The following is a 15,097-nucleotide window of genomic DNA, read 5'->3' as shown; positions in this document are numbered from 1 at the left end:
CCAAAAAAAAAAAAAAAAAAAAAAAAGAATACTTGTTTCCCCACACCTTTGTCAATACTGGATATTGACAAATATCTTCTTAATTTTTTTCCGATCTAACAAAAAATATTTTATTGCTCTTCTAATATGTAACCTCTTAATTACTAGTAAGTTTGAGCATTTTTCATAGGCATTGACCCTCAGCTTTGTCTTATCTGGTTCCCCCCGTTCATGCTTCAACAACCACCAGTCGGGGTCAGTTCCTTTTGATGGCCTCTCCATACTAACCCCCATCTGACTATACGATTCTCTCCTGTGCTCCTATTTTGCCCCTTCAATACCAATGTCATCTCACTTGTCATAACTGTTTACTCACTATCTCCCCACTCCACCCACCCCATACCTGACTCTGAGCATCTCGAGTGCCAGAATTCGGCTTGACTTCGCTCTGGGGCCCTAGCCCCTGGCACAGAGTGTGGCACCATAGTAGGTACTCAATAAAAGAATCACTAAGTTTATAATGACATCACTTTATATTTGCAGAGTGTGGTACGATCTACAAACATCCTTCCCTTGCATTTACTCAGATTGCCTAAATCAAATCAGATTTGCAGGAATTAACATTTCAGGGAAAACACCAGGAACATAGGAGGAGGAGTATGAACAGCATGAATTTGATCACCAGCTGCATAACGGGACGCATGTAAAAATAAATCAGTGTAACTTAAGCCCTTGGACTTCTAAGTGGGTTCGATAATAAATGTTCTACAAGAAATTAGCAAAATTCATCATAATATTAAAGTAAATACACAGTCAACAAATTGGAGAAAATAAGTTTAAAGTAAAATTATCAATTCAGTAGTCAGGTAGAAAGAGTAAAACAAAGGAGAGATCTGCTATTTGGTCAATAATAGATAAATTAAGCATTGATGTGAATTTTTGTCCAGAATGATATAATTTTACAGCAATCTAGATTGATCAACGTAAATGTACAACCTCCAAATTTTTCTAGTAGAATTCTTGTAACCAACTGAACTTGAGATTTTAGGCCATCTCATAAAGCTCAAATATAGATCACAGAGACAGTTCATCAGTATTCTTCAAAAACTGTTTCTGTGAAACGCTAGTTCCACAAGATGTTAAAAGGTATTATGCACACTTTTTAAAAAGATTCCTAGGTCAAATAAGTTTTGGAAATGCTGGTTTAAATAAAGGGAAACAGGTTTATTCAGTGTAAGGCTTATCAGAGCCTTCAATAAGCCCCAAAAGTTTTGTATATAGCTCCAAGGTATAATATGAAACATTTCTTAAACTAATCTGACCACAGAACCATGTAGAATGTGTGTCTGTTTTATGAGAAAAATATGTCTCAAGAAACTAGTGTTGCACAGAGCATCCTTTGAGAAATACTGCTGAGATTACTAAAACAATCTTCTTCTATGCTACAAATGATCTTTTCAGATTTAGAAGCATCCACAGGCTTAAATCCCTCCGTTTTATCACAGTTTAAAGTTTACCCTGATACGGTGGCCTAGAATCAAATCTGAGGCTGGCAAAAGCCAGGGTGGAGAGAGTTATAATGCCACAAGCTCAGAGAAGGGCAGAGGAAGGAATCTTAGTGGAAAGTTAACAGGTAAGAAGCCTTGTGTGAGTATAGCAGCTTATGAATTATTGAACACGATGCCCCTGAAGTCTATTTCCCTCTACTATTTTGCTGCTCCAAATTCAAAAATCTATCATGCTGTCTTGCTAATCTTTTCATGTCTCAACTCCTGGGACCTCCTCTGCAGTCATCCTCACCTTGCAAGCCCCCCTGCATAATTAGCCCATTGCCAGGCTCTTTGAATACACAACGAGTCATATTCTGCATGTTTATCTCTCTCTGAGGCTGAAATCTTGGTTCTCCTGTGATGCAGTGAATTGGGGGTTACACGGGGCTCTGGGATGTGGCTAGTATCAAAGAGCTAGAAGGAATTTTAAAAGTTCTTTAATCCATCTCCCTGGCCCCATGCTGGCCTGACCTCCATCCACATCGGAAATCAAATTATCCACCCTTGTCTTAAAACTTCCTAGCAGTAGAGGTCCCTGAATAAAGCCTGTCTAGTCTCTAAATTATCCAACTTTATCCCAATCCACTCCCCTGTCCTAACCCTTCACATCAAATGTTACCATTTCTCTCTCACTCACCTTCCAAGCCCCAGTCTTTTTTGTGTGACTTATTCCCATTCAGCTTCACAGGGTCTCAGAATTTATACCCAAACTAGCTGTCCTGCTAAAGAAAGTCAGAAATAGACTCAGAAACAGGACCTGATACATTACTGTTGCTTGAATAATATTTCCCTCGGTTTATCCCAAAAAACCTCTGATATGCTAAGCCCTTTGGGAAACAGTTTTGTTGCCTCTCTCCAAGTGGGTTCTGCTTGGAATCAACATAGGAGGTGCTAATTTTTTCAATTTTGAAACAACCCTTTTAATTTGTCTGCATTATTCCTTTTTTTGTTTGTTTGTTTTTGTTTTTGTTTGCAGTACGCAGGCCTCTCTCTGTTGTGGCCTCTCCCGTTGTGGAGCACAGGCTCCGGACGCGCAGGCTCAGCGGCCATGGCTCATGGGCCCAGCCGCTCCGTGGCATGTGGGATCTTCCCGGACCGGGACACGAACCCGTGTCCCCTGCATTGGCAGGCGGACTCTCAACCACTGCGCCACCAGGGAAGCCCTGTCTGCATTATTCTTGAGGCTCGTTCTTAATTTTACTCTTTGTTTTGTTTTGTTTTTCTTTCAGCCATAGCGAAATGAGGTGGGGGGCGGGTTATTAGAAGGCTCTCAGAGAAAGTGGTTTTTGTGTTACCTGAGCCCATGTTGGGGAAAGCAACTAGTAGACATTCTGAGATTTATCTGTTTTGAATTTTGGTATTAGAAATCAAAATATGACTAGTGTGTCCTCAGTGAAACGGCTATACTTTCTAGGCCCTACAATAGATGGAGCTGATAAAACTGGGAATTTAACATGGTGAACCTCCAAGCCTACTCCCAATGCTGAGGGCACCCTTACCTTAGACACTGGGGAATGTGTGAGGAAGAGAACTTTCAAACACTCCTTCTTTGCACCACTCAAATTACAGGACTGAAGCTATTACCTCTTCTACTAACCCATTGGACTGGGTTTTGATGCACAACAGAGGAAAAAGAGAAATAAAGATCATATAGGAGGGCTTCCCTGGTGGCGCAGTGGTTGAGAGTCCGCCTGCCGACGCAGGGGACGCGGGTACGTGCCCCGGTCCGGGAAGATCCCACATGCCGCGGAGCGGCTGGGCCCATAGCAGTGAGGGGAGTGAGAAGAGGGGAATTTGAAACCAGAATGGTGATCACCGTTAACCTTACTAGGCACAGTTTAGCCTATTAATTCAAGTTTCACTGACCCTGTATGTAAATAACTTTCTATTAAGCAATCTCCTCCATTTATAGGCATCTCAAATATTGTATTACAAGCTTCTCAACGTATTGTACGGATCCCTCTATCTCCTCAGAATTCCTGCACTGCATGAGAAATTCAGTTCCTAAGATTTATAAGAGAGGTTATCTATTGAGAATGGAGATGAAAGAAAATAGTAACTTTTTAGGTGAAATAGTTTCTAGTACTTAGTGTTACAAAACCTTAATCCCAAAATTCTAGATGCTATTTCTGGTCAGAAATAGTAATGGAGCTCTTTGCCTATTGATAAAGATTTCTATGTTCTTTCTGTAATGTGTGACTAACTGTAGCTATAATATTAATATCCACACTGTTTACTCTCCATGAGGAGGTCAAGAACAAAACAATATTTCAGTACAGAAGTTCCATTTTTAGAATTATCAAAAATACCTTTCTGGCTAAATATTGGTAATAATTACTTTCCCAAAGGAAAATAACCCCTCTTTATTGACTGTGAAATTATTTTAGTATTGAACTCAGATCTAATGTCCATTTCCCATCTGCTTTTTCAAAATATAATAAAATAGTCATGGCAGAGGGCATAGATGATGCAGTGTATAAAGTATTCATTTCAGCTTCTGGGTAAGATGGCAGATTGAACGAAGCATTTACTTTTCTTCCTTGAGAAACCCCACTAAAATGACAGTAAACGAATTTGTCCGCAAGGACAAAGAGAACAGGAAGAGCCAATAGCCACAAAATGTTGGAAGCCAGAAAGCAGAAGGACAAGTGGTAACTGACTTAGTCGATTCAAGAAAGTTGCGTCCTAAACTAGGAGGAGGGACAGCTGAGAAGCAACCCAGTCTACACCACAGAACCCCAGAGGCCTTGGGAACTGGCTCCATATGGTAGCTCTAGAAATGAAAGTGAGGCTAAAAACAAGTCTTGGTTGAAAGATTGTTGAAGTAGTTAGATCCTCGGATCTCTTCCCCTCCCTTATTCTGATATAAGACTAGGGTTTCTTCTCTGGAGATGCTAAAATCAAGAGCTTCTGGACTGGAAGACAGCAGACAAGGGGAGGTAGGAGCACTGTGCTAAAGCACAAGCATGCTGAACCTGAAGTCCACCCACCCCTGGACCCAGAGGGCTGGCAACCCAGTTGGACACTAGAAGACCCCTCTCTGGGGAATCTGCACATCCTAAGAGGAAAGCCCCAAAGACTCGGACAGCAGGGGTTCCCTGAGAAAGGCCCAGCCAGTCCACCCTCTAGTAAGGGCCGTAGACAACAAGCCACACCCAGCAGGCCCACTTTCCAATCAGCTTTTGAGTTTTCAGCTAGTTTCCACTTTTACACATAAGCCAACAACCCAAGATCATCAGATATCTGAGACCAACCCCGAATGTGAAAAACAGCACAAAAACAAACAGAAAAACAACATCAAGATAACAGAGACAGTGCTCCAAGGGGAAATCGTTTTTAACTTTAATATCCTACTTATAAAAATAATTTAAATGATAGCTTCAAAAAAATAAGAGGAGATATTACATTCATGAAATTAAAACATTATACTAAAATTAAAGAAATATTCAGAGATCAAAAATGATCATTGGGAGATTATACTAATGACATAAGATGAATTTCATGGATGTATTGAAAAATCATGTTGAGGATATCATCCAGAAAATAGAGCAAAAGACAAAGAGATGGAAACTAAGATAGAAAAACTAGGAAAATTAGAGGACCAGTCTAGGTGACCCAGTATCCAAATAATAGGAGTTCTAAGAAAGGAAGAAATCATCAATGGAATAATTCAAGAACACCTCTCAGAACTGAGTGACATGAATTTCCAGGTTGAAAGTGTGTCTAACACTGAATGGAAATAGAACCACACCAAGCCTGTCATCATGACACTTCAGAACACTTGGAACAGATGCTACTCAGGTTCTCAAAGGATTGAGGCACAGAATGGCTTCAGACAACAACATAGGTAGGTCAGGATCCAATGGATCGATTCCTTCAAACTTCTGAGGGAAAACGATATTAACCCAGAATTCTATAAGCATCTGTTCTGCACATCGATTGTTGTGTAAAAAGTACTCCAAAGTTTAGTGGCTTAAAACAAGGCATTTTTATACCTCACAGTTTGGGAGGTCAGGAATTCAGGCAGAGCTTGGCTGGCCAATTCTTCCTCTCCATGTAATATTGACCATGGACACGACAGTATTCACCCAGCGCTGGGCTGGAGGGTCCAAGATGGCTTCACTCACACGAAGTGAGTGCCTGACGAAGGGTGACCAGAAGGCTGGGTTTAGCTGGACCTCTTTTCCTTTCCAGGTAGGGTTTTGTTTCTTTTTTTAATAAACTTTAATTTTTGAGCAGTTTTAACTTTACAGAAAAAATGAGCAGAAAGTACTGAGAGTTCCCAAATAATCCCTCATCTCCTCAATTCCCCCTATTATTAACATCTCACATTAGTGTGGTAGATTTGTTATAAATGAAGAGCCAACCTTGATACATTATTCTTAACTGAAGTCTATAGTTTGCATTAGGGTTTACTCTTTGTGCTGTGCATTCTATGGGTTTTGACAAATGCATAATGACATATATCCACCATTACAGTATTGTACAGGTTAGTTTCACTGCCCTAAAAAGCCCCTGTACTCCACCTGTTAATACCCGCCTTCCTCCTCTTAACCCCCGGAAACCACTGATTTTTTTATTGTCTCCATGTTTTGCCTTTTCCAGAATGTCACATAGTTGGAATCACACAGTATGTAGCCTTTTCAGATTGGCTTCTTTTACTTAACAATATGCACTTAAGCTTCCTCTATGTCTCTTCATGGCGTAATAGCTCACTTCCTTTTATTGCTGAATAATAGTCCTTTGTATGGGTGTACCACGGTTTATCTATTCACCTATTGAAGGACATCTTTGTTGCTTCCACTATAGGGCCTTTTTAACATGGTGTCTCCAGAAAGATAGTCAGACTTCTTAGGTGGTGGACCAGGGCTCCAAGAGACCAAAGTTGCCAAGATTCTTAAAAGCCAGGCCAAAACTGGCATAATGTCACTTCCACCATATCTTTTTGGTCAGAGAAGTAACAAGACAGCCAGGATTTAAGGGTAGGGGTGTCAAAGATAATGAGGCTATTCTTAAATCTACCACACCAGTCAACAAGAGGCAAACTGGTAATTCTGGAGACCCATTTCCTCTTTCTTATTGGTACTTAACAAGAAGCTGATTCCTCCTGTTTGGAACTCCTCCTTTTTAACAAAACAGTTACCTATCCCTGAAATTTATTATTATTATTATTATTATTATTATTATTATTATTATATAGCAACTTATAAACACCAGAACCTGCTTTCCCTAAAAATATTTAGGGTGTCCCATATGTGTCCAGTCTAGCTATGTCCTGTCTAAGACACTTTTCTATGAGATAATGAGAGTTCAGGGACCAGGTGAACACTGCTACTTCTCTACTTGAAGTTCGTCCCCAACAAGTCCTATTAACCCTTATTTGTGTTCGTATTTATGGCGCAAGCTGTGTTTCTGGGCCCACCCTACACCTCACCAGCAATACCTCACCACCCTACACCTCACTAAGTCAAAAATGAAAACATTTTCAGATGCTAAAAAAAGTAATGTTACTTCACACACATCCTTCAAACGTTACGTAAAAGTACTCTCCATCAAAAATAAGAAAAATGTGGTCTTCCAGGAAATAGGATATCTAACAAGTCAGGAAGAGGTGAAAACGATCCCCAGGGTATGAAGAAGGAGGCTCCCAGGATATCTGCTCTGCAGCAGAGCGAGAGGGCAACAAGTCCTGATTAAGCAGGGCAAGAGGACCCAGGAGAGATTTCCACAAGGAGATGAAATTTAAAAACTATCTGATACATCAGAGCATATTGAAAAGAGATCAAACAACTGTAAAAAGATTTAAGGGTGAATTGATGATAAACAGTTAAGAAAATAAAGAAACAAAGGCAGCTATTAACTCCAGGGAATTGAAAGTGTTGTGAAGAGAAGAAAAAGCAATCATAGATCTGCTGTGAATAGCTAAATCCTCCTCTTGATAGTGGGAAGTGAATAGATAATGCCAAATACTAAAAATCAAGAAGTAGCCTTGAAAGTATGTTATTTAGAGATAAGAAAGAAAACACGAAAAGACTCAGTCAAATAAGGTTGAAATTAATTGCCTCTGGGAATGGAGAAATGGGGAGGAATGGGGAGTGTGAGCTTGCTGTTTATCACCACAAGCCTTATAGACGAAAATAGTTCAACTATTTTGTTCTGTAAGGCTCACCACTTCAAGTCTTTGCTCACATCCACCTTTTCAATAAGCCTTGTTCTGACCACTTAAATCCTAGCTCCCCTGCCTCCCTTTTTTCCATAGCATTTACTGTCTTCTAGCATGCTCCATAATTTGCCTATTCGTGATATTTAGTGGGTTTTTTTCCCTGCCAGAATATCAATGACACAGGGGCAGGGATCTTCGTCTTTTTCATTTACCAGTAGGACCCAGGTGCCTCGAATAGTGCCTGGAACATAGTAAGGCCCCTTAAACATTATTCAAGTAAAATGAATTTGATTTTTAAAACTATGCACCTAGGTAGCTTTGATTTTAAAAAGTAAAATAAATCACTCACCTCAAAACTCTACCACAAAGCAAAAATTCCATAATTAAAATATTGTTTGGAGATCTTGGTCTTCTATTAAGAAATGTTACTAGTAGTTTCTTTTTTTGGGGGGGGGGGTTAATTGAAGTATAGTTGATTACAGTGTTGTATTAGTTTCTTTATTACATTCTTTTCCCTTATAAGTTATTATGAAATAACTTATAAGAGAAAAGAATGTGCTATACAGTAGGTCCTTGTTGGTTATCTATTTTATATATAGTAGTGTGTACATGTTAATCCCAAACTCCTAATTTATCCCTCCCTCCCCCTTCCCCTTTGATAACCACAAGTTTTTTTTCTATTATTATTAGTTTCCTCAGAACAAACAATACTAACAGTGCATTCTAAGTGCCCAAACCTGAAGCACTGAGACAGTAGGAAACACTATAATACAATGAGTGAGACTTACATAACACTGAAAAATAAGTGATGATTCATGTAAGGTTGTGAGATATGAAGTTTATTATAATGAAGAGAAGAAAAAATACATTTGAGGAATAATCAAATATATCTGAGTTTAATTATTATTCATTAGTTTATACCTGGTCTTGTTTCAAAATGGATTTTAGGAAGCCTATAAAAGTATAGAGAACATAACATTAAATTCCATTTAAATTAAATTAAAGTTTGGCAAAAGAAGATAGAAAATCAAAGATGGGACAAAGAGAAGCCAATAAAGTGACTTAAAATATGTGCAGTTACAGCCTGATGCTGGTTGAAAATTTGTCTCTAAAATCTGTGTCCATTAGTATTAGATTCAGCTATAAGTAACAGAGAAACTCAACGTATGGGTGGTTTAAATAAGATGACAGATGAGTTTATTTCTCTCATATATGCAGTACAGGTCTGATATGGGAGGTCAGCTCCACTGGTCCTCAGGGCCCTTCCAGCTCACACCTCTGTTTTCTCAGTGTAGAACTTATCCCCATAGTCCAAGATGACAGCATTCCTATTGTGGGCAGCAGAATGGAGGAAAAGGACTAAGCAAGGGTCACCTGCCAATTGTTTCCTGAGAAACATTCCCAGAAACTGTCACTGGATACTTTTCCTTCCATCTTCTTGTCCAGAATTTAGTGAAGTGGCCACTCCTAGCTGCAAGGGAAGCTGAGTAAAGCAGTCATCATTCGGGGCAGACACATGTCCTACTAAAACTTCTATTAAAATGGATGAAGGGGGAGAAATGGATCTGAAAGACAACAGGAGTGTCTGCCACAGCTTCACAGCAACCAAAAGAAGAAAGGGAACATGATCAGATTCAAAATAACCGAGTTGGTAAAAATGACCAGTTGCTCAAGAGACTTACAGCAGCTCTTGGTTAAAAGGTTAGAAAGGGATGACTGGAAGTCTTCATAAAAAGAAGAAAAAGTTTGATCTTGTCACATCAGTGCAACCCATTTTGTAGAACTGTTTCTTATAACAACTCCTAATAATGTATTGACAATTTAGAGAAAATGTGCCTGCAGAGATTTGATTTTCTGAGTTCATTTTCACATTTAAAAAATCATAATAAAACCATGTTTCTTTTAACTCCATCATGTGAATGTCCTGTCATTAAATATACACATATATATTTCTTTCAGAGTTAAAGAAAACTCTATTTACCTTCGTTTACGGAAAAGAAACCACTGCAATCACAGGGACTACCAGAACATTTCCAGAAATGGTATGTAGTGCTCCATTGAAACTTTCACCAATGTGCCTTTAATGATTGGTTTTATTTCATAAGTACCACAAAAGCAGAGGATTAGATAATAATGAACATAGAATAAGATGAACAGTCCCCCTTTTCAATACCATTTCCTTTTCTGAGAGAGGGGCCCTTTTAAGGCCTTTTACCCATAGCAAAAGAGAACAAGACAAGATGCCGTTAAGGTAGAGACCACGGGGGCACCTCAGTCATCCAAGAGCAAAGCTCTAGAAAGGCCAAGGTGCAGGGCATCAAGGCTCAGGAAGCAAGACCTAAGTGAGCATTTGCAGAACAAGGGCTGAGCAAAATCAAGGTCATTGCAAAGACTCTGCCCTCCCTTATGGTGCAAAGTCTCCCACATTTCTACCGGGGTTGGAGTTTTATGAAAAATAGCTAAAAGTTTGTGGCTGAAACCCCCCAAAGCCATTTTAAAAAGGAACGTGTTTTCAGGGTATTGTCTCCATCAGCTTCCCATGTTTCCCAGACATCTGTGTCTTCTGGGCTTGTTTCTTACCTGTGTGGTTCTCACCTCCCACCTTGGACCCAGATTCAGTCCACAAGATTTTTTTTTTTTTTTTTTCGGTACGTGGGCCTCTCACTGTTGTGGCCTCTCCCGTTGTGGAGCACAGGCTCCGGACGCGCAGGCTCAGCGGCCATGGCTCACGGGCCCAGTCGCTCCATGGCATGTGGGATCTTCCCGGACTGGGGCACGAACCCGTGTCCCCTGCATCGGCAGGCGGACTCTCAACCACTGCGCCACCAGGGAAGCCCAGTCCATAAGATTTTGATGAAACTCCTGATTGATTAACCATGGCGTGGCTAGTACCTAATGAGCTGCCAAGTAATGTTTTGTGACACATAATTCAGAGATGGCAAACACTTAGTCTGTGTGTTGCCACTCCATCTTCCAAAGTCTGGGGAAGATATTAACTAACCCACCTTAGCACTCTTGTCTGCTATTCTGCTTCAGGGATTCTCACAACACAGCACACCTGACAATCATCATCAACAGATTAGACTTGGCACATAAAGTTAAACCTATTTGCCATCTCTATGCCATCTCTAATCAACAGAGTATTAAGGAATTTTCCAAGCAGTACAAGTTTTATCTAAATATATGACCTACAAATAATGTATTGTTTATCATATATATTCTACACAGAACAAATGTTCTATTCTAAGGACAACATAGTTTTTTTCTTACTAATAAAATAATAGCTGATTGTTGATCTCTTACCAAACACCAAGAACAATTTATGTATAATATTTCACCTAATCCTTTCAACAAACTATAAAGCAAGTATTTATTATATTACATATTATATTACTTCAATTCTAAGATATCATTGATTGTATTAGCTCTGGAGAGTGTTAACGGTGGAAAAAGGAAAGAAAAATGGCAATGTACACATTGATTGCAGCGCTCAACCCAGTATCAAATGTATTAAAATACGTTTCTCAGAATTGGGAATTTGTAATGATATCTACACTGTTACAGCTGAGAAAACAGAGGCATAGAGAGAACAAAGAGTCCTGTCCAGATCACAGAATAGAAAGTTGCAGAGCTGGAATTTGTACCCAGCTTATCTCACTCCACTCAGACACCAACAACGATAATACAGTCACTGGTCTATGATCCGAGATTGACCCACAGAAAGAAGTCAACCTTGTCTCTTTGCATATGAACATGACCAACAGTCTATTGGAAAGTTGTCATGCAACCTGGCTAAGAATCACCATAGACACAAAGTGAATACTGACCCCTTGTTGCTCTCTCTCTTCTCCTTTAATGAGATATTCAAACAGTCCCAGTGCTGGCAAAAGCTCTCTGTCGGTGTAGACCGTAAAAACAAAGAACACAAAAACACCATGTGGAATATTATGCAGCTCTAGAAAATGAGGACTAAAAGTCCATATCTTTTTATTTAGAAAGACAAAACACTGCCAAAAGAAAAATTAGTGTATAAAATTGGATAGTATAATTTAATTTCTACTGTATTTTGAAAAGAAAAGAAAAAACTAGCTGTACATAAGAAAATTGGTAGAAAATACACCAAAATCATTATGTTTGATAAATTATGGGTGATAGCTTTCATTTTTTTAATATTTCTGTTTCCCACAGATTTTGGTTTTATATAGAAATAACAACCAAAAAAAATCTAGATGGAAACTGAAGGAACAGTAAAGACCTTGCCCAAGGTCCGCAGCCAAGAGTCCACGTTAGGGTGCAGAATAAGGAATAGGATTCGGCTAGAAATGCAGGCTGGAAGCTGCGCTCTCCCCGTGTGTCTGTGACACCAGCATTTCTCTCTCACAAGACCCAGACATGTCATCTCAATGTCACTCTGCTCCCACAATGAATGCAGCCATCTTCTGTAAAATCTAAAAGACCAAAGTAAACTTCTCTGAAAAGTACTCAGTACAATTTATAGTAGACATCTCTCCTTTTGTGGTACACTGTCTTGACAGCATTTCTTTAAAATTCAGATCGTGGAGATAAAAAAGGAGAAAGGAGATGGGAGGATAGCCTAATCACGAAAAAACATGTATGTCAAAATTTGATTGAAATCCATGGCTTCTGTCAGACTTTTATCTAATGAATAGATGCTGGGGTGGAGTTGGGGGTGAGGAGTGTTTCTGTTCTTTTCTTTAAATTCAAAATCCTTAGAAATACAGAGAGTGTACACTGTGTCTAGTATAACTTCTTTGAAGATGCTTCTTGACTATTTTTCTAAGGATGTAATTGTAAAATAATTTTTTTAAGTTTCTCATGGTTACTCATTATTTAACGTCCTGGCTTTAGTCTCCAGCGCATCTTCCTGTTCTCTGCTGCTTTCCTCACTATGGATTTTTCCTTAAATTATTAGGCAGCATGTAACCTGACTGCCAGTGCCAAATTATTTCAATTACTCCCCAAGGTTTTTATTAGATATAGAAAAAGTCGGCTTTCTATAGCCTGCATTTTTATGTCTACGCTTATTTTTCAGAAGCAGTGAGAGAGAAAGGAAAAAGGGAAGAAAGAGTTGAATGGAATATGAAAGCGTTTCTTAAAAATTGTGTAATAAGAATGAAAGAAACAGCTCCTGTTTTCCTCTTGAGGTTTATGTACAAGATCTCAAAAATTTCTATAGATAGCTCTCCCATGAACCATTGCCAGTGATTATAAGGTACTTTAAAATGTAAACTGTTGAAGTCATTTTAATTTGGGTACTAATTCTCTGGCATAGCGGGTTAAGCGTAGGAAGTTTCTTGCTAAGCCTTCTTTACAATCAGCAGACGAGATGGGTTGCAGCAGCCCTTACAGCTCCCAACGTGCCAACACGGCTCGGGTGGGGAGCAGAAGGGAGTGCGGTGAAGGGGGAAAGGGTCAAAACACCAGGGGGTTGGCTGGGTCCTCACAGAATATCACCTCACTTCTCAGAGATACAAGGTGAAGCCCAGAGAACAGAGAGCAGAGGTCTTCCCCTCCTTGTTACTTCATAAAGTCTTTTTTCTTTGTGTATAAAATAGCAGACTGGTTTTGAATTTAGGCCCTGGAATTGGTCTGTGACTTGGACAAATTGTTAAATTTCTCTGGTCCGTTTCTACATCTATAAAATGGGGATCATGGTTGGATGAGCACAACTGCCCAAGGCGATGCCAGGATCTCATTCTTCATTGCCATTGCAACAGGCCAGCTCCAATGGGATTCTTCACCCCACCATCCTGGGGGAAAGGCTGCACCCAAACTCAGTGGGATGATAGGGTTCAGGGGACAAGCCCAGCCTTGTAAGTTTGTCCTTTCCCCAATAAAGCCAATTCCTTAAACTATGTCACGTGACATGAAGGAATTCATCACAGAACCCAGATGGGGATCCCTTTGCAAAGTGGCGGTGATAGCAGTCCATACTTGAACTTCACTGGGCCGTGTAAGGTTGAATGGGGAAATAAAGTACTTCCTGATCTTCCATCTTTGTTGCTAACTTCACCCACCACCTGTCCTGTTATTTACTCAGCATTTTAAAAAAATCAGTCACTTTTTCAATATAAATTTTTGTTTAAAGAAGCAAGTAGATTTGAAAAATCAAAAATAAATTTAAAAAACACATGTCCATGTTGGGAAGGCCTGTGGCTCCCAGAGTTCAAGGGCAGAAAGAGGGACATCTAGCATTGAGTTTCCCGGCCCCTGGGAACAGTAGCTAGCAGGAAGGTAATGGGGATAGGGGAGGGGCTGCCAGCCCCACCGGGAGAATCTGGCAGAAAGAAAGGGGCTTCCTCTGGAAGGAAGAAGCTGGGCTAGGGATAGGAGTGGGCAGTGATGGAAACTGGTAGCTGGCATATCTAAGATTGACAGAGGGGATCTGGGGCAAAGGCTAGAGGAGAAATGAGGGGACTGCAGAGGGAGCCCTGGGGAATGGGAGGCAGGTGCAGCCTGGGGAGCAGGCTCGGGGCTCCCCTAGAGAGGCTGGAGGAGACAATGGGCAAGGGCAGGGTTAAGGCGATGGTGTGAGAACTGAGGGTGGGGCAGTGAAAGACCCCTGCTGATGGGTGAGGCAAGAGGTGGAAGCTGTGGGCGGAAGGGGCTGGAGAACAAGCCTTGGCTGCTTGAGCTGGGAGCTCTAGAACATGTTGGAAGGGGCAGAAGCAGATGAGGGGTGTCATCTTCTCCCCAGCAATGATCACCCCTCAGAGACTAGTGCTTCAGGCGTGGACGCCAGTCAATATTCAGCTGGGGTGGCCAACACAGCAAACGTGGACCCCAAAAGCACCTCCCATACCCGTGCTGCACGTTCCAATCTTTGGGACCTCATCAAAGGTCTCGGGCCTTAGGCCTCGAGCTCAGAGAGGACTCAATAAGTATTAGCGATTTTTTGTTTTTTTGGTTTTTTTTGCGGTACGCGGGCCTCTCACTGTTGTGGCCTCTCCCGTTGCGGAGCACAGGCTCCGGACGTGCAGGCTCAGTGGCCATGGCGCACGGGCCCAGCCGCTCTGCAGCATGTGGGATCCTCCCGGTCCGGGGCACGAACCTGCGTCCCCTGCATCGGCAGGTGGACTCTCAACCACTGCGCCACCAGGGAAGCCCAGTATTAGCTTTTATTCAGCCCTCACATAAGCCCTTTGTCCCTGCCTCTGTTGTTGCATGTCCTCGCCTGTAGCTGAGTCATTTGCTTTAAGTCTGGCTTCCCAGTCTGACAGTGAGGACAAGCTGCATGGGAACCAAATTTGTACTCCCAGCCCTGAGCTGAGCTTCTGCTGCACGTAGTAGGGACTTGTCAAACTGACACGCTTTTTTTAAAACAAAATAACTCTCAGGAGTTACATTTAACCTTTGAAGAGAAGAAAAGCACACACAGTAATCT

At 40.9% G+C, this 15,097-nt stretch overlaps 1 protein-coding gene across 9 annotated transcripts in view; it reads left to right on the top strand.

The window, feature by feature from the left end:
• AOAH (acyloxyacyl hydrolase) overlaps positions 1 to 15,097 on the top strand; it is a 170,977-nt gene that overhangs the window by 107,849 nt on the left and 48,031 nt on the right. For all 9 annotated transcript variants that reach the window (XM_024768886.1, XM_024768885.1, XM_024768882.1 and 6 more), the window contains one exon: positions 9,652 to 9,734. In XM_024768886.1, coding sequence (XP_024624654.1) covers positions 9,652 to 9,734 — 83 coding nt within the window. The remainder of the gene's footprint in view (positions 1 to 9,651; positions 9,735 to 15,097) is intronic.

This window comes from Neophocaena asiaeorientalis, unplaced genomic scaffold (assembly GCF_003031525.2).
Source record: "Neophocaena asiaeorientalis asiaeorientalis breed wild unplaced genomic scaffold, Neophocaena_asiaeorientalis_V1.1 scaffold314, whole genome shotgun sequence".
Classification (NCBI taxonomy): domain Eukaryota; kingdom Metazoa; phylum Chordata; class Mammalia; order Artiodactyla; family Phocoenidae; genus Neophocaena; species Neophocaena asiaeorientalis.
The sequence above is the reverse complement of the archived record's forward strand: the minus strand, read 5'-3'. Positions and strand labels throughout refer to the sequence as shown.